General features: G+C 44.2%; 1 protein-coding gene across 1 annotated transcript in view; it reads right to left on the bottom strand.

Moving 5' to 3' along the window:
- DOCK2 (dedicator of cytokinesis 2) overlaps positions 1 to 24,496 on the bottom strand; it is a 457,789-nt gene that overhangs the window by 281,963 nt on the left and 151,330 nt on the right. Inside the window, exon 26 of the mRNA XM_027520183.1 lies at positions 5,342 to 5,490. Within this exon, the coding sequence (XP_027375984.1) occupies positions 5,342 to 5,490 (149 nt within the window). The remainder of the gene's footprint in view (positions 1 to 5,341; positions 5,491 to 24,496) is intronic.

The following is a 24,496-nucleotide window of genomic DNA, read 5'->3' as shown; positions in this document are numbered from 1 at the left end:
TTAAGGCAGAAGTCAGGCCTTTCCCCTCACCTGAGCCTGTGCCTCTCCTAGGTTAAAGTGCAACTCAAGCAAGCTGAGTGAGGGGACGGAACAGGGCCATTAGGAAACAGCAAGGGGCTTCCACACTGGTCCATCTGCCGGCCAACGTCACAAACACGGGTTTGACCCCTGGCCTGGGAAGATCCCACATGCCATGGGACAGCTAAGCTCATGTGCCCCAGCTACTGAGCCCACTTGCTGCAACTGCTGAGTCTGTGCACCCTAGAGCCTGTGCTCTGCAAAGAGAAGCCACTGCAAAGAGACGTGCGCATATTAAAGTAAGAGCAGAACACGCCTGCCGCACCTTCAGAAAGCCTGCATGCGACGAAGACCCAGCACAGCCAAACATGAATTAAAAAAAAAAAAAAAAAAAATATATATATATATCTCTCTCTCTCTCTCTCTCTCTCTCTCTCAAGACCTAAGCTTAGGCAGACAAACCTTCCTGAATCATAAGCCACCCAGGGTTACAGTGAAGAAGGTAGTAATAGGAAACATAGCTTCCTCGTGCCAGGCCTGCTGTGCTGGGCTGTAATCACACAAATAATGACAGCCTATTGAAGACAAGCATTCTTTCCCATTCCTCAAACACACAAGGTCCCCCGAAAAGGAAGCTCGGCAACCTGCACTGTAATTACTAAATTTCCACACGTGGCTCTGCCCCTTGGCAATGGTTCAGGAGGTAGGTATAGCCCATGCTTGAGATGGAGAGACAGGCTATTCCATGGTGCCAAGAGAAAGTCAGTTTAAAAATAGATGGCTATGTTGTTATCAACACAGAGGATCCAAGCAACCAGAAGAAAAATCCAGGGCATTTACTCTAGGAGTCTTTCTCAGTTTTTTTCTTTGAAATTTCCAACTTTGAGAAGTTGGCGCCTGAAGAAACCAAAAGCACATCTGATGGTTTGGATTTTCAAAGTCAGATCTTCACACAGGCCATGTCCCCACTACCACATAAAAATGAGTTGATGAGCACAAATGACTGTGTTTGAAGACTGCCATTCTATGGTTTATTAAATGCCATATTGGAAGAGGAGATGGTTTATAGACTGGAAAGGGCTCTTCAATTAAGAAGGTAAAGAACTGAGGATGAGCCCAACTGTTCTTCCATTACTGGTGAATAGTGAAGATGAAAAAAATTAGGTCACATTAGAGCAGTGGCCCATACAGTGTAGTCCTTGGGCCAGCAGTATCCATATCATCTGGGCATTTGTTAGAAAAATAAACAATCAGGCCTTGAAGCAGGAGGCAGATGCCTCCCACCTCCACCAAGTGAGCAACTGGAGCCCATTCCCTGCAGACACAAACTCCAAAATATCAACAGCAGGACAATCGAGGGAGGGGAGGGCAGGGCTTCCCTGATGGCTCAGTGGTTAAGAATCTGCCTGCCAAGGCAGGAGACACAGGTTTCCATCCCTGGGTCAGGAAGATCCCTTGGAGAAGGAAATGGCAACCCACTCCAGGATTCTTGCCTGGGAAATTCCGTGGACAGAGGAGACTGGTGGCCTGGCGGGCTACAGTCCACAGAATCACAAAGCACTGGACACAAGTGAACAACTAAACAACAACAACAACAGGACAACAACAATCAAGAGCTGAGGCTGGGCCCTGCCAGAGAAGAGGCCTCATATTTCTCATCCTCAAAGTCAAGGAGACCTTCCCAATAGAGAGTTCCTGGGAGTCAAAAGAAGAGTGGTGCTAAGCTACCAATAGGCCTCTTCGCTGGAATCCATCTCGGCTGAGAGATGCGCACTCGCACAGACACACACACACACACACACACACACGAGAGCACCCTGAGACAAGCCAAATAAGGACTCAGAACCCGGCAAATCAAAATGATTGACCAAAGGAAACCTGGAAGAAATTCCCCATGTAAGTGATTTTAACCACCACAAGGGAGTGACCCTCTCCGTGGGTCTGCCTGCATCTATCCACATGGACTATATTCCTTTCCTCCTAATAAACACTTTACTTGTTTCACTACTTTCTGTCTTTGTGGGAATTCTTTTCTGCAAAGCCAAAGGACCAGGGCCTTGTCACTGGCCACTGGCCTAGTGGCTAGGATTCAGAACTCTCACTGCCATGGACCAACCTCACCCTCTGCTGCTGCTGCTGCTAAGTCACTTCAGTTGTGTCTGACTCTGTGCGACCCCATAGACGGCAGCCCACCAGGCTCCCCCGTCCCTGGGATTCTCCAGGCAAGAACACTGGAGTGGGTTGCCATCTCCTTCTCCAATGCATTAAAGTGAAAAGTGAAAGTGAAGACGCTCAGTCATGTCCGACTCTTAGCGACCCCATGAACTGCAGCCTACCAGGCTCCTCTGTCCATGGGATTTTCCTGGCAAGAGTACTGGAGTGGGGTGCCATCGCCTTCTCCGTCACCCTCTGGCTCAGAACTAAAACCTGCTTCAAGCTGCTGCAGGCTGAGGCGACCCGAGATCAGCCCCATCCTCCAAAACTAACGATCAGAACCCTGTTGTCACAGCTCCTCCAGGTCACTGGGATGTACGCTCATGTCTAAGATCTTTTGCATTAAAGCTGTGGTCCTCCACCCTGCTGCCTATTATCACCACCCCATGAGCATGCTATTGCGACACTCTGGCCAACGCCAGTCAACTGGAACCTGGGCACAACTACTTTATAAAAAGCTTCTCCTGTCAGGCAACATGTAGCCAGAGTTGAGAGCTTCCATAGCCTGGAACAAGAGAGATTTAGATTAGATACTTTGGGACTTCTGATTTTTGGTTTAACTCAAACTAATAATGGTTACTGAATGGATCTTCTTCGTGGAAGACAACGTTTTTGAGAAGAGGAAGGAGAGATTCCTATCTTCATGAGCTGGAGAAGTTAGACGTGAAGCTCGCACATGGTGCCAACACTGTACCAAACCCAGTGGTAGCAATACTATTCACCCACTCACCAGCAAAGACAGCTGCTCATTCTGGGAAAGAGGTGGGTTAGTCCCGGGTTCAGAAGTCATTACCAAACCCACACACTCAGAGGCCCTGGAGAGTGGCATTCCGCCTCCCACACACCTCAAGGCCAGCTGCCACAAGCCCCACGGGGGCCCTGGGCCTCCCACACACTCGTTGGCTTTGAAGCCCCAAGCACTTGGGGTGTGTGAGACAGCAGCCCCTTGTCACCAGTGTCCAGGGTTACCCAGTGGACAAAATGATGACAACTTGTCAGGATAGAATTCCAGGGGCCCACTCCCCTGGCTCAGGCAGAGCCTAGCATTGCTGCTTAACAACTGATTTGTGAACTGGGGCCACCCCTTTACCCAAATCAGGAAATTGGCAGAACACGTGATAAGTGTGTCCTCAAACGGGGGTACCCTAGCATAAGCCCAAGTATCTGGAATTTTTCCCTATGAAAAGGGACCTGAGCACTACTATATAAGAAACACTGGAAACTTTTTTTCAAGAGGAAGAAGCCCTATTCTCTGGGAAATTTCTGGAGATATAGTGTGCCAATCGTTATGCTTTTTACATTGTGAGAGTAAGAGCAAACATTCCCTAAATTCTTTTTAAAGATCAAATAGCAAAGACTGGAACCAGTTCAACAGCTGGCTAGTGAAAACATGCTGATGAAAACAACCCCGTCATCATAACATTCTCACAGAGTGAATTAGAGGTACCCAAGCTTTGGGGCATTATACTCACTCTCCCCACAAAAAAGACAGGATAGGAAAAGACAAGAGGGAAAAGACCATGCTTTCGTATCCTCAGGGTCTATAATTATGCAGACTTTGGAGTCTGACAAACTGGGTTCGAATTTTCAGCCTTCTATTTATCTGCTGTCTGGCCTTGAACTTTAAGTCTGTGAATTTCAGGTTTCCATTCGTAAAATGAGAATGATAATCTTTAGCAGTGATCAATGTGTGAAGAAAGAAGGCTTGGACTGCATTTAGCAAGTACTTACGGAATAGCAAATAAAGTACCATTGGTGATCATTATTTAATTATTCACTTCTGAATAGTGAAGTTGAAGCTTTCCTTCTCTTGAGAACGCTTCCTTGAAAAAACGTTTACACACACACACACGCACAGAGTCTGTGTAGCTCCAGTTCCTAGGATGCATCTAGATTTTAGTCACTGTATTATATTGTCACTTTTTCTTTATGTATTTATAGGTATTTTCTTAGGAAAAAAGATATGCCTTTGTGTGCCATGTGCCTGGCATATACCTAGTACATCGTATGTACGAATGAATGAATGAATGAAGCTGGCTACGTGCCTCATTCACCTAGAAATGAGATAAGAAAAAACAACCAGGATGGTAAAAGTGGAAAAGACACGACAGAAGAGAGACATACTAGGAAACTGATAATAATGGTTCACTATTGCATATGCGCAGGAAAAAATACTGTTTCGCAGTTTTCTCATATAGTCAATCACAGATCCAATTCATCTAGAAAGCCCTTCTCAGTGAATCTGAAGGGAGGAGAGAGGATGGTCACATGAACACTCAGGGAAGACTTACTGGCTGTCTGGGTCTACCTGGCTCTGAGAGCAGCCCATCTAGGGACAGACACTCCTGGACGTTATTCAGGGATGAAGTAAGGTTGCAGACGAACCTGAGTCAACCAAGAATGTTTATCCCCATCTTCAAGTCTCAAGAATTCTAGTCCTGTGTTTAATCACTGCTTCTTGGTCTTTACTGTTATCACACTCCATCTTCCTCATTGTCTTCTGCAGACTCTGCCCTTTGGAAGCCCTCTACTTACTCCCACCAAGACTTTCCGTTTGGGCTCAGGCTTGCCTAGCCTCTGAATGATGTCAAGCAGTATACACTGGCCACCTCCCTAGCACCACCTTACTCCTCAGCCTACCTCTAGGATCCAGGCCTGAGCATTCTGTTCATCCATAAAGAGTCTTCACCATCTCACCACTGTGGGAGGTAACCAAGGAAGGAAAACCAAGGAAAATCAGCCCAGAAAGCAGGGAAGTGAGTTTTCTTGGCTATGTAGGCATAGCAAATTTTCCTCATTTCCATCCCTACAAGTCAGGGCTTTAATAAATGAACAATTCATCTAAAAAGTCTGCAATATGTCCATACCTACACCCTAAGAAGGCCTATTCAACAAGAAATACGGTGACAAAATGCTACACGCTCAGCTCTAGTCCCCAAGCCGTCTTTAACAGATGGGGAGTTAGTCACTGGAAAAATAAGCCCGCTGAGCAAGCCATTGACTTTTATCTTTAGACTTCAACTGCTATTCATCAGCATCAATATTTTAGAACTTAATCAACTGAGCGCTAGTCTGAGTTCAGGACATCTACATCATCACGAAGACTCACCGCGTCCTGACAGCTGAGGACTTCCAAAATGCTGTTGAGCAATTCGACACAGTACTTCTTCTCCTGGACCTGGTGTTGCATGTCGTCCTTCTGCTCCAGGAGCTCCTTCAGCTCCTTGGTAATGACAGGAAGCAGAATGTCCCGGCATTCTGGAATGAAGGCAGTTCAGAGGCATATGAGCTCGTCGGTTTGTTTTAGCTTCCTTTCTTTCTTTTCTAGATAATGTTTCATTACAGAGACAATTCATGAATATATCCTTCTTGTAAAAAGGTGAATGTTAGAAATTAGGTTACCATTTTCTTAGAAAATTATTTACAATTCTGGCCCTTCTCCCAACACCCACTCTCAAGAAGCAACCAACCCGTTATTGTATTCCACACATGTGTATATACATATAAAAACGTATGTGTGTATATGTGGGTGTATACTGGTATACAATATGCAGCGTCTTTTTGATTTGGCTTTTCATTTAAGTAAACCGTATCACACTATGACGATAATCCTTCAAGACCATTTTTTTATGTTTTACGTATGCATGTATCAGTATAAAACATAGCATCGTTTTTGTTTTGTTTCCTTTTTATAAAAGAGGACTACACTGTACGTATTGTTCTGTACTTGTTTTAGTCACCAGTGGTTTTTGGAGCTCTTTCTATGTTATCATATATAGGGATCAACATTAAGTTTTTGCAGCTGTTTTACAGTATGGATATATTTGTTCATTTGTCATACCACTATTGATAGACATTTTTCACTAGCATAAATAGTAAAAAAAAAAAATGAATTACTTCCCACTTCCTTATGCACCATGGCTTTCATTTTAAATAAATTAAAACCTTTGCAAAGAAGGGTAACTCTCTTGGCACTGCTGTCTCAGGAAATATCTGGAAGGTTCTGAAATCCTATGCAGCTTTCTTTCTATATTTCTCTTAAAACCAGCAAACCTTGAGGGAACTGAAAAATTCAAAAACATTTCAAGTCATCCCCACCTAGATGCTTCTAGCACTAATATGTGACTCATACGCAACAATTTTATTTTAATTCAATACAGCAAATAAGAGTTGAACATCTCTGATGTGGAAGGCGCTGTATTTCTGGATGTACAGGGATAATACATGGTTCTCACCCATTAGACACTTAAAACCTGACAGGGGGAGTCAGCAACAATGCAAAGAGCAAAGTCAGCAGACAGAGTCAGGTAAAGGCAGGGGGAAGGAGACACCATCTCTCGTTCTGTCAGCCCAGGGTCCACACCTTCTTCGGGCACAGCATCCTGGTCTCACCCTGGGGAGCCAATCTGCGATGGAATATGATCCGAGAGATATTGTCACAAGGCTCCCTGCCTTCCTCTGGACAAGGGTCAGGTTCAGTTCAGTTCAGTTCAGTCGCTCAGTCATTTCTGACTTTGTGACCCCATGGACTGCAGCACGCCAGGCCTCCCTGTCCATCACCAACTCCTGGAGTTTACTCAAACTCATGTCTATCGAGTTGGTGATGACACCCAACCATCTCATCCTCTGTCATCCCCTTCTCCTCCTGCCTTCAATCTTTCCTAGTATCAGGGTCTTTTCCAATGAGTCAGTTCTTCACATCAAGTGGCCAAAGTATTGGAGTTTCAGCTTCAGCATCAGTCCTTCCAATGAATATTCAGGACTGATTTCCTTTAGGATTTACTGATCGGATCTCCTTGCAGTTCAAGGGACTCTCAAGAGTCTTCTCCAACACCACAGTTCAAATGCATCAATTCTTTGGTGCTCGGCTTTCTTTATAGTCCAACTCTCACATCCATCCATGACTACTGGAAAAATCATAACTTTGACTAGATGGACCTTTGTTGGCAAAGTAATGTCTCTGCTTTTTAATATGTTGTTTAGGTTGGTCATAGCTTTTCTTCCAAGGAGCAAGGGACCCTATTTAGGATATCCCCTTGATTTGAACCTCGAGGAAAATTTAAAAACAGTAATTGCTGACACTGCTAATATACTGAGTGCTTACAATGTGCCAGGTGCATTTTAAGTGTCTTGCAAGAATTACCTCCATTAACGTTCCCAGTGCCTATAGGAGGCGGATAGATACTGTCATTTCTCCCCTTGAGCTGATGAGGAAACAGAGGACATGCCCCAGTCTGCGCACATAGTAGGTGGTGGCCCCTGTCTGACTGCAGAGCCTGTGCTCTTAGCCACAAGACATAGGGTATTATCTCTCCGCGAGCTCACCTGTCTGCACAGGAGCGCCCCGGGAAGGCTGCCCATTGGCGGATGCTGTCTCCTCTCCCAGGGCTACTCTGAGTCTCCCCTCTCTGAAGACTGGTTCCCCAGCTTTTCCTCTTATTCTTGAACTACTCCTTATTATCCAAATGTACTTATTTTTACTTAAATTTACTAGAATAGGTTTATGTTGCTCACAGCCAAAGATTTCAACTGGCAGAGTTATTAAATGCCATGAGGGCTTCAGAAGAGAGAAATAATCTATGGCTGGAAGGTGCATAGAAGCTTCATAGGCTCTGACAGAATCACATCCCTTCCCTCAGAGCACCAAAATCAGTTTGTAATTAAATTCTAACCAGTGTATTTAATTAACGCCCATTCATCCAACCAAAGTGTAAGCTTCGTGACAGCCAAATTAAATCTCAAGTGTCCAACACAGTATCTGGATCTTAGTAGCTATTCAGTAAATCTTGGTGGAATGAATAAAAGAGGTGTCATTTGAAATGGTCACTGGTGAGTAAATAATATTGCCTTTGATAGAGTGGAGATTTAGAGAACAGAGAGTGATTTAGAGTACATGGACCAAGATATGGTACCTACATACAATGGAATATTACTCAAACATATAAAAGGAGAAAATAGTGCTATTTGTAGCAACATGGATGCAACTAGAGAGTATCATACTAACTGAAGTCAGTCGGACAGAAAAAGGCAAACACCGTATGACATCATTTACAAATGGAATCTAAAATACAGCACAAATGAACGTATCCACAAAACACAGACAGAGAGAACAGACTTGTGGTTGTGTAGCACAGAGTCAGACACGACTGAAGCAACGCAGCAGCAGCAGATGTGTTGAATAAACTATTATATACAGGACAGATAAACAACAAAGTTCTACTATAAAGCACAAGGAACTATATTCGATATCTCATGATAACCCATAATAGAAAAGAATATTAAAAAGAATACATGTATATAATGGAATCACTTTGCTGTACAGCAGAGATTGGCACAACACTGTAAATCAACTATGCTTCAATAAAATTTTTAAAAATAAATAATAGAATACATGGACCTGGGTAAGGAGAACAGTCTCTTGGAAGTAGACTAATAGGAGATAATACTGAAAAGGAAAATTCTTAAATTCAATGGTTGGCATAAAGTTGTAGTTTGTGTTAGTCACTCAGTTGTGCCCAACTTTAGTGACCGCATAGACTATGGCTTGCCAGGATCCTCTGTCCATGGAATTCTACAGGCAAGAACACTGGAGTGGGTAGCCATTCCCTTCTCCAGGGGATCTTCTGGACCCAGGGATGGAGCCCAGGACTCCTGCATTACAGGCCAATTCTTTACCACCTGAGCCACCAGGGAAGTCCTAGAATAATAGAAGATAATATTGAAAAAGAAAATTCTTAAATTCAGTGGTAGGCATAGGTTATAGTTCTATGGAAAAAGAAAATTATAGGCAACAAAATTTTGACTCAGCTTTGTTCAGTACTATAGATGTAATCAAGGGTTACAGGTTAATGGTATTTTATTTGGACTTAAGAAATGGTTGGCCTAAGGACTTTTGAGAATACAAGGTGTTGAGTTAGCCATTATCCTTTGTTTAGAGAGATAAGAAAAAAGACTGTATAATATCTACATACTAATTACCATAAAATTTAAGTTAAATCTTTGCTTATCCCATATCTTGTCACCATAAAGTTGAAATTTTGTCCAAGTCTCTTTATTAAAATGGCTAAAGAAATTTCCTGCAATGTTTACTTAACAATTCGTTACCTTCTAAAAGATGTTAACTTGTAACTTTGAAATTTTTTGTTTTTGCAGGAAATTGTGTGTGCAAGAATGCTTGTTATATTGGGACTTTCCTGGTGGTCCAGCAGTTAAGAATCTGCACTACCAGAGCAGGGGTACAGGTTTCATCCGTGGATAAGGAACTAAGATCCCACATGTCACGAGGCACAGCCAATAAGCACATACATAAAGGTCCACAGAAATGGGGTATCATTGATCCAAGACGGCATTTACCTAGTGTCCAAGTCTGAATGCAGATCAAAACCTAATTGTCATTATAAGCAACAAGAATCAAACAGCAACCTTTCTTTGCTATCAATATCCAGGTTAGAAATCTTCTTTAAAAATAAAAGAACGATGTTATAGGTAAAACTGAGTTCATTTAAAGTTGCAAACTCTTTGTCTTTGGCAGATGCGCCTCACCAGCTTCATGAAAATTAACTCTCTTCACTGATGTTGTCATAATTAAACCCCACCAGAAGAACTGTTCTTTCTTTTATTACATTAGGCAAGGATTATAAAGTCTTCCTGTTTGAAAAGCTTATTTTGCTTGTAAAATAAAAAGAGATTGCAATAAAGGAAATTTAAAACAATGAAAACCTTGTTCTTCCACAGTTCTCTGGGCAAAGAGAGTCATAAGAATAATTGTTTTTAAGGTGACTCACGTCATTGTGGGCTTCCCAGGTGGCACTAGTGGAAAAGAACCTGCCTGTCCATGCAGGAGACATGAGAGATGAAGGTTGGATCCCTGGAGCAGGAAGATGCCTGGAGGAGGGCATGGCAACCCACTCCAGTACTCCTGACTGGAGAATCCCATGGACAGAGGAGCCTGGAGGGCTACAGTCCATGGGGTCACAAAAAGTCAGACACGACTGAAGCAACTTAGCACACACACATTCCCCTGTAGCATATAGAACAGCTTGAGGAAGAAAAGGCCGAAGAGCAGAGACCAGAGAACATGCTACTGCAGTAGTCCAAGTGATGGCAAATGAGAATAAAACCACTGGATTCTATCTCCCTGCATTCCTACCCTCTGACACAACATTCTTATTTTCTGTTGAAACTAAAGATTTGGCAAGAGCTTAAAGAAAGATCTGGAGAAGGAAATGTATGGTCTTGAGTTTAAAGCATAAAAAAACTATGTTTTAAAGCCCAAAACAACAGACATTTGTGATCGAAGATTTAAAATCATTTAAAACCTCTACATCTGTAAATGGGAATTCCCAGGTGGCTCATGGTAAGGAATCCGCATGCCAGTGCAGTAGACATAGTTTTGATCCCTGGGTCAGGAAGATCCCTTGGAAGAGGAATAGGCAACCCACTCTAGTATTCGTGCCTGAAAAATTCTATAGGCAGAGGAACCTGGCGGGCTACAATTCGTGGGGTCGCAAAGAGTCAGACATGACTGAGCGACTAACACGCACACAGGATCTACAGAAAGGAGATATGTAAAGGTAGACAAAGAGTTAGTCTATTGAGGCAACTAATTAACTAATTCCTCCACTTCACTTATTCCCAAAGTGCCAGTCTCTATTCTTGGGTGGGGGAGAATGCCCATCACAGCAAGAAAGTCAACAGAGATAAGAGGCAGACTTAAGTAGACAAGAAAAAACTGATGCCTTTACTTTCTTGGAATGGCAACTGTCATTGGCCATAAAACAGAGCAGCAAAGTAGTGAAGGTCAGATTTTTCCTTTGAAATTCATTCTGGGAATTCCCTGGTGGTCCAGTGGCTAGGATTCTGTGCTCCCAAAGCAGGGGGTCCTGGTTCGATCCCTAGTCAGGGAACTGGATACCACAGGCCACAGCTAAAGGTCTCATGTGCCACCACTAAGACCCAGCACCGCCAAATAAATAAAACAAGAATATTTTTTAAAGTTCATTCTGCTGGTATTCTAGTTGAGATACTTCAGCCAGATCTCCTTACAAAGATATGGGTGTAAGGGAAAGGGCCAGTTGAAAGATTTTAGGTGTTAATGAAGACCTCCTTGAGAAGTACCAGACTTTACATTCTACTTAAAATGGAGCTAAATTATTAGATTCTCATGAAAAAATACAACAGTGAGTTCTCCATCCCTAGAAATATTTAAAAAGTAGGTAGCTTAGCTGCTCCTGAGGACTTCCCTGGTGGCTCAGATAATAAAGAATCTGCCTGCAATGCAGGAGGCCCAGGTTCAATCCCTGGGTTGGGAAGATCCCTTGGAGAAGGGGACGATGACCCACTCCAGTATTCTGGCCTGGAGAATCCCATGGACAGCAGCCTGCCAGGCTTCTCTGTCCACGGGATTGCAAAGAGTCAGGCATGACTGAGCAGCTGCTTCTGAGAAGGAATGATGAACAGGTATTCAAAGTATCAGATGCAGGGTTAACAAAATGATGGTTAAGTCCTCATCCAAAACTCTATGATTCATAAAACAGAGTTTGAAAGGAAGGGGCAGGAAGGAAGGTATATTTGCTAGGTGGAAAGACAGTGGATGTTTGTCTTGTTTACGAACCACTGAAGTTGTGGGAGCTCCAGACCAGGCCACAACAGAATCAGTGGTTTTTCAATCTGAAAGTCACCTACTTTACAGGTTATCAAACCCAGCATCCCCACAAGATGAGGGCCCTTGGTTCTGAGAGTCAGCAAGATTTTAGCTGAGGAAGCCATTAATAGTGTGACCTGCTTTTCAGAAAGTACTTTGTCTTCTCATTAACCATGATTTCTCAGAAACATCTGGCTCCTCCGTTTTGAGATGAAATAATTTTTCTCATTTGTAATTGGAGCTGTGAAATCATATTAGTCTGTAAAGCCTCAGTAAGCAGTATTTCTAAATTGTGACTTGATTGTGAAGCAAACAAACAGAAATGATTTAAAAGATAAATATTGCAGAGCCTTAAACCAATGTTTATACGAAGGGGCAATGAGCATCAGAGACCTGCAAACCCAGCCTGGGAAACTGAGCCCAAACAAGGCTGGAGGTCTGCCATCAGGTGACAACAAGTTCAAACTGTAATTCAGACCAGGCACTTAGGAACCTGCAGAGCTACTCAACTCTGTATTGTCACAGAAAGGAGTTTTCTTTTGTCAAAGTAACTTGCAGAGACAAAAATGCAGTGTTTCTGGGCTCTGAATTCTTCCTTTTCAGAGAAAGTTTTATCCTTTGGCAGAAGGTGCCATTGACTGAATTCATAAGTCTCTTGAAGTGTGATATGTTTTTGCAATAATTTCACAACTCAGGGACACTTCAAATAAGATGGCCTTTTTCATCGTCTCCTTCTCCCCGCTATCAGCTCCATGGAAAGATCAAAATGGATCCTTTGTCCATTTTGGAAAACCACCCTGAGGTGCATCAGGCCACAGATATACCTGTGATCACAGCCACAGCTGCAGCCCCAGAGGAAAATGCTCCTAAGAAAAACATCTGAACTTGCTGTCTTCCCCCCACGAGCCCGCTTCTTCTCCTGTGCTCACTCTGAGCAAAGACGCCCCCAGGAACACAGTCCACCAAGCAGACTTGATTTCTTCTTCTATCCCCAACATCTTCTCCACTGAAAAGTCAAATCCATCTAACCCCTGGGCCAACTTCCTGTATGCTCTGTTCCAAGTCTCCCAAATTGATCCCCTCTTCCAATCTCAGCAGCAGGAATTTCTCAAAACTCAAACCTGACCACGGGACTCCCCTCCTTGAGGAGCTTCGGTAGAGCCTCTCCGAGGGCCTGCAGGTGAGTTTCACACATGCTTCGGCAGAGCTGAAGGCCCGCAATGGGCAGACATCACTCACCCCTGCACCCCCCACCTCCCATGCCACTCCACCATAGCCTCGCCACCCCTCCTGCGTCTCAGTTTTCGCACATTGTTTTCTTTGTCCAGAATGTACTTATCCCATCCATCTTCACCTGACCAACTCCTCCTTGCCTCTGAGGTCTTAACTTAGTTGCCAAATCCCCTATGTCAACGTTTGTGACACCCCAGCTCTGACTGGGGTAACCCTGTTCTCTGCTCCTGTAGCACCCGGGCTAGACTTGTATCTTCCCATTTCTCTACTATGTGACCATGTCTATGTAACAGGACAAACAATGAGATTCTTATTAATATCCCAGAAATGAAGCTGAAGCCCAAAGCTGAGGACAGAATAAGCCCCACATTCTAAATTCAAATTGTCTCCAGTAGTTGTGGTATACCATCATCTCTCATGCACAGTTCAGTTCAGTTCAGTCGCTCAGTCGTGTCCGACTCTTTGCGACCCCATGAATCGCAGCACGCCAGGCCTCCCTGTCCATCACCAACTCCCATTGTTCACTCAGACTCACGTCCATCGAGTCAGTGATGCCATCCAGCCATCTCATCCTCTGTCGTCCCCTTCTCCTCCTGCCCCCAATCCCTCCCAGCATCAGGGTCTTTTCCAATGAGTCAACTCTCATGCACAGGTATAGTCAAAATCACTGCAGATGGTGACTGCAGCCATGAAATTAAAAAGACGCTTGCTCCTTGAAAGGAAAGCTATGACAAACCTAGACAGTGTATTAAAACACAGAGACAACACTTTGCCAACACGGGACTATATGGCAAAGCTATGATTTTTCCACCAGTTATGTATGGATGAGAGAGTTGGTCCATGAAGAAGGCTGAGCACCGAAGAATCGATGCTTTTGAACTGTGGTGCTGTGGAAGGCTCTAGAGAGTCCCTTGGACTGCAAGGAGATCACATGAGTCAATTCTAAAGGAAATCAACCCTGAATATTCATTGGAAGGACTGTTGCTGAAGCTGAATCTCCAATACTTTGGTGACTTGGTATGAAGGGCTAACTCATTGGAAAAGACCCTGATGCTGAGAAAGATTGAAGGCAAAATGAGAAGGGGAAGGCAGAGGATGAGATAGTTAGATAGCCTCACTGACTCAAAGAACATGAATTTGAGCAAACTCCAGGACATGATGGACAGAGGAGCCTGTCTGGCTACATTCCACGAGGTCACCAGGAGTCAGACACGATTTAACAACTGAACAACAACATCATCCCTTGTGGTCTTTTCAGAGGTACTGGTTCAGTACCAGGCTTCCCTGGTGGCTCAGTCGGTAAAGAATCCACCTGCGATGGGGGAGACTAGGTTCGACCCGTGGGTTGGGAGGATCCCCTGGAGGAGGATATGGCAACCCACTGCAGTCTTCTTGCCTGGAGAATCCCCATGGACAGAGGAGCCTGGTGGGCTACAGTCCACAGGGTCACACAAAGTCAGATATGACTGAGCGACTAAGCACAGTTCTGTACCAGTCCTATACTGACCTGTATACACCTCATCTCAGAACTGAGGGAGGGTCTACAGAGGCCTTTGGATAAAAAGCAATGCCCATAAAAAAGAAGGTATGACCACTCCTCCGTGAAGCTAAGGTAGAGGGAGCAAGAGCCAGAAACATCACACGTGAACATATGAAGATGAGCCTGGCCCCTTCCAGCCCTACTAGGGACATGTTTGCTGATCTTCCATCCCAGGTACATCCCGCTTCCACCAGCAGAATCAAGAGACTTGAGAACATTCAGGACTCCCTCTCTTTGGGGAGAAAGGTTAAACACACGAGGTATCTATATCAGGGCCTCAGTCCCATCCTCAGTGTGGTTACCCCATTTCTCACTCTGCCTGTGGCAGCCTTCACTTGGAATTTCACTCCACTCAGAGCCAGCCCCTTACTTTGTCACCTGCGTAGGTTAATGGACTCTTCAATCCTGTTCGATTTTTCACAGGCTTTAAGGTGAAACTCGTCCTTCTTCGGTCAAGTTCCTCCTGACTGAGAGGCAAATTCAGATCAGCTCATCCCTCTTGGGGGACTGTGAGGAACTTGAGGTGGTCAAGGCTTGCCCTGCTCTTGTCCCCTCCCACCAGCCTTTGAGCAAGCAGGGAAGACCCCTAACTGAAACCCAGCATTTACCCAGTTTGCAGAGCTGAGCAGGGCCAGCCCAGCTCCGCTCAGCTGTCTTCCTTCTGCTTGGTGTGGGCAGCATTTGCAGGTGTTAGAGGCCACTTGGTTCCATCAGCTGGGCATGCAGGAGAGCGACCACACACAGCTCTAGTCTGACAGCAAACGGTTCTCACAGCCTCCCTCCTCTAGCTGCTGTGTCATGAACAAAAGTAATTCCACCCACTGGGAAATCAATAACTACCCACCAACTTCATACTGCAGATCAGATTACAAGGCCTTTACAACTCAACCAGGCTTGTCCCCCAACAGTCTTAAGCAGCCCCTCATGATTCACTCTCCTTACCTTCCCAGAAGCAGGCCTAATTACAACATCAGAGTCATCCCTCACTCCCTCCAGCCTGCCTCCACTGTGACTTTCATCTCTGCTCTATGAACCCTGAGGGCCAAAATCTGTCTCCCCAGCTCAACATACACAGACAATTCAGAGATGTCGGAATTCAGCAACTGTAAACATTCTTGTCGGGTATCTTAGAGGGGTGAAAATATAATTAGGCAGTAAATCCTAAAGAAGAAACATACTTTCAGAACTTTATTCTAGATACTCACTTGAAGTCCAAATCAAGCTATTGCTTTTGTCATATTATCCTCTATATTTAACATAAAACATGAAAATGTACTAAACCTATAAGTGAATCCCCTGTAACAAGGTAGAGATCCCCTGTAACAAGGTAGAGTTTGTCATTCAGAAACATAGTCAGGGCAGGAAGGGTAGGTTGATGTGTAATTGCTGGAATTTTCAAGATGATGTATGTTTATGTCCAAAAAATGTCACACTGGTTATAAACATAATTTGTAATCTCTACATGAATATATTTCTATCCTTAAACATGTACAGAGATGATTACTGGCACTGTTCTCATGGATATTATGTTCTAATGGAACATCAGAAACTATTTAAGAAGATAATAACTGTCTTAGTTTGGACTCTCCAGAAGCACACTCGGAGATGAGGTTTGGGTGATGGTGATGCACTTATCAGGGGGTGTTCCAGAAGACCCTGGAAGGGAAGCAGGGCAGTGGGACCAGGAAGGAAAGGAGCCAGGGAGGCTGCAAGTCTCACAGAAGGGGGCCTCTGGGGACAGTGCGGGCCACAGGGGTGAAGCAGCTGGAGTATTTAGACATCGGGCATGGGCGGTCCCAGGCACTCTGGCTGTTCTCAGTGTCCGGGCAAAGGGGGCCTGCAGCCAGAGGCCAGCTGGGGAAGGCAGGGCTGGCTATTGGGAGGGAGAGGCTGCCATCATGGCTGTGGGAGACGCGGACAGAGCCCTAAGCACTGATGCCACAGCAAACAGTACCAACAGCCGCCAGCAAGCCAACCGACTGAGTAACCTGAGAAAGCGTCTCGGGGTGCAGGGAAGACTATCCCACGTAGAGCAGTTAAGACAGTCTCTGAAATGGAGAACCTAAGCTGAGACCTGAGGGTGAGAAGGGAACAGCCTACAACCATCTCAGGGAAGACCATTCCCAGCAGAGGAAATGGTGTGTGAAAGTCCTGGGGCAGAAATTTGCTTAATATATTGGAGTAATCACTGGAAATACGTGTGGCCAGATTATGGGAAATGGAAGGCATAATATCAAGCTGTGGCTGGGGCCAGGTGACATCAGGCCCTGTAGCCCATGTAAGCAGTTTGATTACTAGGTGGAGATAAACATACTTTGTTTTTGTATTTTCAGGCTTCTCCAGTGGCTCAGCAGGAAAGAATCCACCTGCAATGCAGGAGATGCAGGAGACATGGGTTCAATCTCTGGGTCAGGAAGATCCTCTGGAGGAGGGTACAGCAATCCACTCCAGTATTTCTGCTGGAAAAATCCCATGGACAGAGGAGCCTGGCAGGTTATGGTCTATGGGGTCCCAAAGAGTTGGACACGATTGAAGCGACTGAGCATGCATTTTCAATAGAGGATAGGGGCAGGTCTAGAGAGGAGGGTAGGAGAACACCAAGGAGGCATTTCCTAGAGGGGGAAAAGAAGTACAGTGTTTATTAAGCCCTTACTGCTCACCAGGCATCCTGTCTATGAAGAAGTATATCATTTTACCTATTTTATGGATGAGGAAATTAAAACTCAGAGAGGCTCAGAAACTTGCCAAATATTGCACAGCTAGTAAGTGGCAAAGCTGGGATTTAAACCTAGAAAATGTGATCTCAGAGCCCATTTTCACATCTACTAAACTACCCTGGTTCATTACAATAACAGTGAAGGGGAAAGATGATGAAAGCTTGATTCATTTGTAGCTGGAGAGACCAAGGAAAGTGAACAGCCTTAGGTTACAATTCAGAGGCAGAATCAAACTTGCAGATGGGTTAGATGTGTAAGCATATGCATTGTGAACATCTGAGTGAGAGAACAATACACTTATTTTAGGGCTAATCAAATTAGGATCTAATCCTGGAGCCCATTTCATTGCCTCAACTAGCAAGTAATGAAAGACTGAGACTCCCACCAACATTTCTCTGAACATGAGAAGTGGCTGCAGAGATGCCCGTCATCACACCTTCTGGAAGCTATTAGCGCATAATCAGTGTGTCCTGGCAGGCGACCTCTTTGCGCTTTCCAAGATCATCTACACTGCTACTGCGACCAGCCTCCTCCCAACCAGTATCCTCATTAAACCACAATCTAGCTTCATAGAAAGTGCTTTTAGGACAATAAAAGAGCAGATACGGCCAGTTGAGTAGCAACCCAAAATTTGATTTGCTTCCTAATGTTTAGAATGATTATCTTCATGATGCCACACCAGATGAGTCTAGAAGACTGTCTCACCCACCTCCTAACCCTGGCTAATGGAAGGAGAAGCAAATGAAATGCTTGGGGTTGAACCAAGTGGCCTCTACACTGGACAATCCAGGCAGTCTTTAAAGAAGGATTCTCCTCACAGCAATGTGCTCCATTTAAAATTCATGCAAGAGAAGAAATGGGTCAAGGTAGCTTTTTAACTGGGAGGGGCTGGGTCTTACATCCTTTGCCCTCATTTTACTCCAATTCAGTGACAACTGAATTTCAAATCCATTTACAAGCACTTAGGGTACCCATTACAATAGTCAGTGCCACACACAGCCCTCCAGAGCTTATCATCCTTGACCCACTGCCTCTCTCCTGTACCATGCTACACAGAGCATTTAATCCTTTCAGCCCAGCCCTATCTCCCCTGGGGACTCACACAATTTCCTGTCTCCATGAGTTTCAATCTTTACTTAACTGAAACTCTTTCACCTTTCAGACTTTCTGAGTTAAACTGTGGTCACATACTCAAATAGGGTTTTCTCAGCAGTAGGGGTCATATTTTAATAAGGGGTAGAAACCATTTGTCTAGAAATCCAATGAGAATGAAAAGGAGCAGGAGGGTGAAGTACCAGGGATGAGAGCTAGGTTATATATGCTGAACTCCTACTGGGTTCAGGGTACCATATTGGAAAGTTACTTAATCCTGACCAAAACCTCTTCTGTATATGGCATTGTTCCAATTTTACAGATGAGAAAATAGGATCTCTCAGTAGCTTGCTCACAGTAGGATCAGTTAGCTAGTGTGGCCCCAACAGAGGCAAGATTTCAAGGCAGACCATCACGTGACACCAAGGCCAGCACTGTTCCAACCTCACTCACAGACTCATGAGTGCAAATAATGACTCCCAAATTCTAGAGTCCGCAGACTGGAGGCGGACACCCTTTGAATTTGTTAGCTCCCTTAAGCTCGACTGAAACAGAAAGCTCAAGACCCTGGCGAGTTGGTTTGTTTAATGGCTCATTGTTTTGTATGTTTTAGTGAAAGTTACAGTATCTAAGACTAAAAGGACTAAGACAAACAAATCCTAATCCTAGAATCATAGATTTAAATAAAAATGAACATCTATCAACACAGTGATTTAGTCTTAAGTTTAGTCACACACTTCTTCCATATTTTAAAATTCAACCAATCATTAATTCAACTCCACTTGGTTGAGCTTACCCATCTCACTGCAGTTGGCTAGCAGACAGCAATCACAACCTTCAAACCTCACTCGTGTTCCCCAGAAGACAGTGAGAGCCTGGGGTGAGATGGCTAATCTCAGTCAAGTCATGTCTCCTGCAGCTCAGAGCACAACACCTGTCACACGGTAGGATCCTAGTAAGTGTTAGAAGAATGGATGAGTTTTTGCAGATGTCAGAGAGAGAGAGCCCCGTCTGCCTATACCAAGGGCAATTCTCAGAAGCAGAAACCCACTTAGTGTTGGGTTATTTCAATATTCATTATGCTGTGCTGTCCTTGAGGAATGCAGACGGCAGTAGCTGAGGGCTGGAGGAAAGGTGACCAGGAGAGCAACGTGTGTGTTTCTTCACCTTCGCCACTTTCCTTGAGCAGCCACTCCTGTAACATCTTCCCATCTTTGACTTCACCACCCGATCTCAAAGGCAGGGATGGGGAAGTGGGCAGAACTCTGGACTGAGGGTTCAGAGACCTAGGTCTGCCAGGCTGTGTGATGTCAAATATATCATTCTACCTCTCTCCCTTCAAAAATGGGGATTAAAATGCCCAGAAGAGGATCTAAATAAAGCACACAAGTTCAGTTGTAGGTATAGGTGTGCCTCACAGACACTGCAGGTGCAGTTTCAGACCACTGCAATAAATCAAAATGCTGCAAGGAAACAAGTTGCATTTTTTTTTTTTGGCTTCCCAGAACACATGAAAGTTATGTTTACACTATACTGTTGTCTTTGGGTTTCCCAGGTGGCGGAGAGATAAAGAATCCACCTGCCAGTACGGGAGACGTGGGTTCGATCCTTGGGTCAGGAAGATCCCCTGGAGGATGAAATGGCAACCCACTCCAGCATCCTTGCCTGGAGAATCCAAGGACAGAGGAGACTGGCGGGCTACAGTCTTTGGGGTCACCAAGAGTTGGACACCACTGAGTAACTGGGCACATACTCTGGTCTATTAAGTGTGCAAAAGCATTTTGTCTAAAACAAACATATATCTTCATTTTAAAATGCTTTATTGAAAAAAAAAATGCTAACCATCATCTGACAACACAAAGTTACTGTAAACTTCCAATTTGTAAAAAAAAAAGAAAAAGTAATATCTATGAAATGCAATAAAGCGCAGCACAATCAAATGGGATGTGCCTGGACTAAGTGTAATGAGGCATGGGGATCTGATGCTGTACCTAAGAAGTTTTTCAGTCCAGAGCAGGACATATCAAAACTTCAGAAGTTGACATGTATACTTGACAAAACTCCTGGTCCAGGCATATTGGAATAAAATTCTAGTCTTCTGGACTAGAAGCTATTATCTGCACCATTCAAACAAAGTGTGCTTTTGTCTGGAATATCAAGCTCAGAGAATTCAGTCCTGAGAGGAGGGAATGATTTGAAATGATTGGGACATATGCCTCAGATTTTCCTGCTCCCTTTTGTATATGGATGGACTAAAAGAGAGCTCGGGCAAGCTTTCTCTGAACATCCTTTTACATTTCTGCTTGTGACTTAGAATAATAATGCCACTTACCGGCAATCCTCAAGCTACACACGAATAATCCTATATCGCTGTCATCACAAAACTCACAAACACCAAAAAGAACAAAAACCAACAGGATCGTTTTGGATCAATATGAGCAGCCAGCATTCCATTTCTGAGACAAGCACGCTCTGACAGCTTCTTGTTTGCATTTTAAGGCTAACAGAGGGGTCCTTCATTTTCAGAGAATTAAATGAGAAAATTCTCCTGTATTCAAACATTAGCAAAATGGAATGTTGTGTGATCGTTTCTAACATCATCTGATTCTCTCCTTCCCTCACCTTTCCCTCAACAGCTCCAGAGGCGAGGAAACTGCAGCCCCTCTCATTTATAGCTCCACACATTTAAAATCTAGTGCTGTGTATCACAAAGGGGAAAAGGACAAACACAATAGCTTTCAAACAAGCTGAAGAATAGGACGCAAACTTCAAAGAAAAAGGGGGGAAAAAAAGACTGCTATGCCCCCTGCCCAATCAAGAATGGAAACGGGAGGAGTTTCTCCTTCTGGCCACAAGGACTCAGCTAAGAAGGTGGAGAAGAAAGACTGCCCCCAGGAGCCGAGGTTCTCGCCTGCTTTACTTCTCCACTCACGCAGCAGAACCAACAGAAACCCCACTGGAAGGCCCGAAGCAAAATAGTGATTTAAGAAATGAATCACACACTTAGGCCCAAAATTTGAAGGAGAGGACCAAAGAGATCCTGTTTAGATTCTGAAGCCAACAAAGAGGAAATTGGGAAAGTGTGAGAAGGGAGAAAGTAAACAGAATAAATGTCAGTCAGCAACATGTAACAAACTTTCTGTGCAAAGGGAGGACAATAGATGGTCCTCACTCTCAGAGCAGATGGAGCATCCAAAAGAAAAGAAACAGTCAATCGATGGGAACAGGACAAAAAACACACAGGGTGAGATACACAGTGTTTCCAATTGTGTTCAGTCCCTGCAGATGAATCTCAACTTGTACTCCTGCAGAACTGACAGTATTTTATTTTACGCAGTACTTGTTGATATATTTATTCTTAGTTATATGTACTCCTTCCTGTGTTACCTAGTTCCAAAGAGATACAAAAAGGAGATGCCACGCCAATATAAAAGGTAACATAAGAGCTCCAGTTGCCAATAAAATGTAGTTCCTCACTTGTGTGATAAACTATCAGGACAATGATGGAAACCATCTGAGTTCTAGAGTGTGTAAATCACTGAGGTAGAAAAGAACCAACGCCTTGGGAGAAACACAGCCTTTTCTGGCACTATATTTTTCAAGAGATTTTTTTTTTGTATTTTGAGTTTTAATATGAAATGCTCTACTTTAAGTTTAGGAGTGATTACCTGCTTTTGATATCAAATTGTGGAATTCTAAAAAGAGCCTGAGCAAAGCTAACTGTTTCATTTGATTACTGGATGTGCTCACATAAAACATGGAAACAGTGAGTGGAGGAGGGTTCATGACTGCATGCTTGTCCTTACATGGCACCTTCACTTATTAATCCTTTTTATCTGTATGGATATTTATGGAGTGCCCAGCAAATGTCAAGCATCATATGTAGCACAGGTGTAAAGGACCAGGACATAATGGCAAAGAAGGAAGTGGCCAGATTCAAGGCATACATGGGAGATATTCAAAGGCCTTAGCGATTGACTTGAAAGTAAAAAATGAGGCACAAGACGGTCTGAAGGCTAACTCCCAACGACTGGCAGAAAAACAGTGGAAGAGGAGAAGGTTTTCATGAACAGAATGAATATAGTCTTGGAAATGTTGAGGTGAGAACCTGTAAGACATTCAAATGAAGATGTCAAAGGGACAAAGGTCTGAAAATGATTTCATATAAATGGCAAGCATGAATTCAACTATATTAAAGACACATTGTACGTGGCCTCCTCCCATAAATATTTTCAATAAGCTATTAGAGTACCTTTAGCAGAGAACAGCTTATTAAAGTTTATTTGGTGATGGTTGTGAAGATCACAATGAAATGTAAAGAAAGGAAAAGGAGGGGAAAGAAAATACAGAAGACAAGGAAGAAAATAAGGAAAAGGAACTGGGGTCTAAACAGGGACTGATTGGGGATATGTGAATATAGGAAGTTGGGACAAGGGAGGTTAGAGGGGCTTAGAAGCATGAGGGGTTCTCACTTGAAGTTTTTAGCTCATTGCAAAGACAAGGTTTAGGCAGTCTAAAGATGGATAGGCAGCCATTCTGCCCTGGTGATCTGAGCAGTAAATTTGTCAACACTGTCAACTTTACCAAATAGAGCAAGTTGAGTAGAAACTGGAGGGCAGCGTTTGTGGCAACAACAGTCGAGGTCTATCTCTGGAGCACCTGCAGCTCAGCGGGCTGCTGAAACTGGGGTGGGGCAGCGGCGAAGGCCCGGCCCTCTCCCTGAGGGCCCTCCTGTGAGAGCGCCGCGCACAGCCTGCTGGCCCGAGACAGGGCGAAGGGGCAGATGGGCTGTGAAGAGGAGGGGTGGGGAGGACTGTCGGACGCGAAGGAGTCTTTATCTCATTCCTCCAACACAGTCAGGACCAGGCCACACCATAAGCTGGAGTAGACCAAGGATCTCAGTTCCTATCTGTGTGAACTTGGACAAGGTATTTAATCTCTCTAAATCTTTGTGGTTTTGTCTGTAAAGTAGAGATAATAGGAGCACATCTGTCACAAGTCTGTGAGAATGAAATGAGTACGTAAAGTACTTAGAGCAGCCACTGGACCTGTGGAAAGCACCATGCAAGTGGAAGCTTGGGACTCCCTTTAAGTCCAATGGTGAAGACTCCTTGCTTCTACTGCAGTAGGCCCATGTTAGATCTCTGGTGGGGGAACTAAGATCCCACATACCCTGTGATGTAGCCAATAAAAAGAAGCTTTATTATTAATTTTTAAAAATAAGAATATGTAACTTTCTGGGTAATGGAAATATGCTTTATCTTGACATGGAGGGTGATTGCACAGGTGTTTACAAATGAAAAAAAAATTCACTGAGCTGTACACTTCAGACTTGTACATTTTACTATATGTAAATTATACCAAATTGTAAAATATTCATGCTATCAGGTAGGTATCTTATTTGACCTGTTTGATAGATACTGAGGCTTACTGCCTAAGATCCTGCCCCAGGTCTCACTCTTAGGCGTTCACACTCCAGAGGCTCTGCTCTTAAAGCCTGGGCTTGGGTTCTCATGTAGTCTGAGCACTGGTCCTCTGTCAGGCTCAAGAATGCAGTTACCAAAGCTGCTGGAACCTCCTGCATGGAGCGGGAGCAGTTCTCTCCTCCTCTCTCCCGTTCTCTCTCCCTCCTTCCGCACGCTCCTCACATCAGTTCAGTTCCATTGCCTCGTTAACTATTCAAACCAAGATCCACGCCAGGTAACTGGGGAGCGAAGAAGTGTACAGCCCAGCAGGGGAACACCCAGCAGAAGACTGGCAGCGATTCAGGGCTGAAGCCAACAGGCATCAGCTCTCCAAACTCCTCCAGGGTACAAGCCGCCCCGCTGGGACCTAAAGTGCACCCACTCCAAGTATGTGTGCCATTCTCGCCAAGACAAAGAGCACCAGGCAAGGAAGACTGAGTGATCATAATTTATGAGGTGCTGTAGAAATTAATTTTGTATGCCTCCTCCATTAGCAGTGTGTCTGAATTAACTTTAATATGCAAGTTATCATGTTAATCTTTGATACTAAAAAAGAATGTGTCATCATTAACCC

The sequence above is a fragment of the Bos indicus x Bos taurus genome, chromosome 20, assembly GCF_003369695.1.
Source record: "Bos indicus x Bos taurus breed Angus x Brahman F1 hybrid chromosome 20, Bos_hybrid_MaternalHap_v2.0, whole genome shotgun sequence".
NCBI classification, from domain to species: Eukaryota; Metazoa; Chordata; class Mammalia; order Artiodactyla; family Bovidae; genus Bos; species Bos indicus x Bos taurus.
This window is presented reverse-complemented; position numbering and strand designations above follow the sequence as displayed.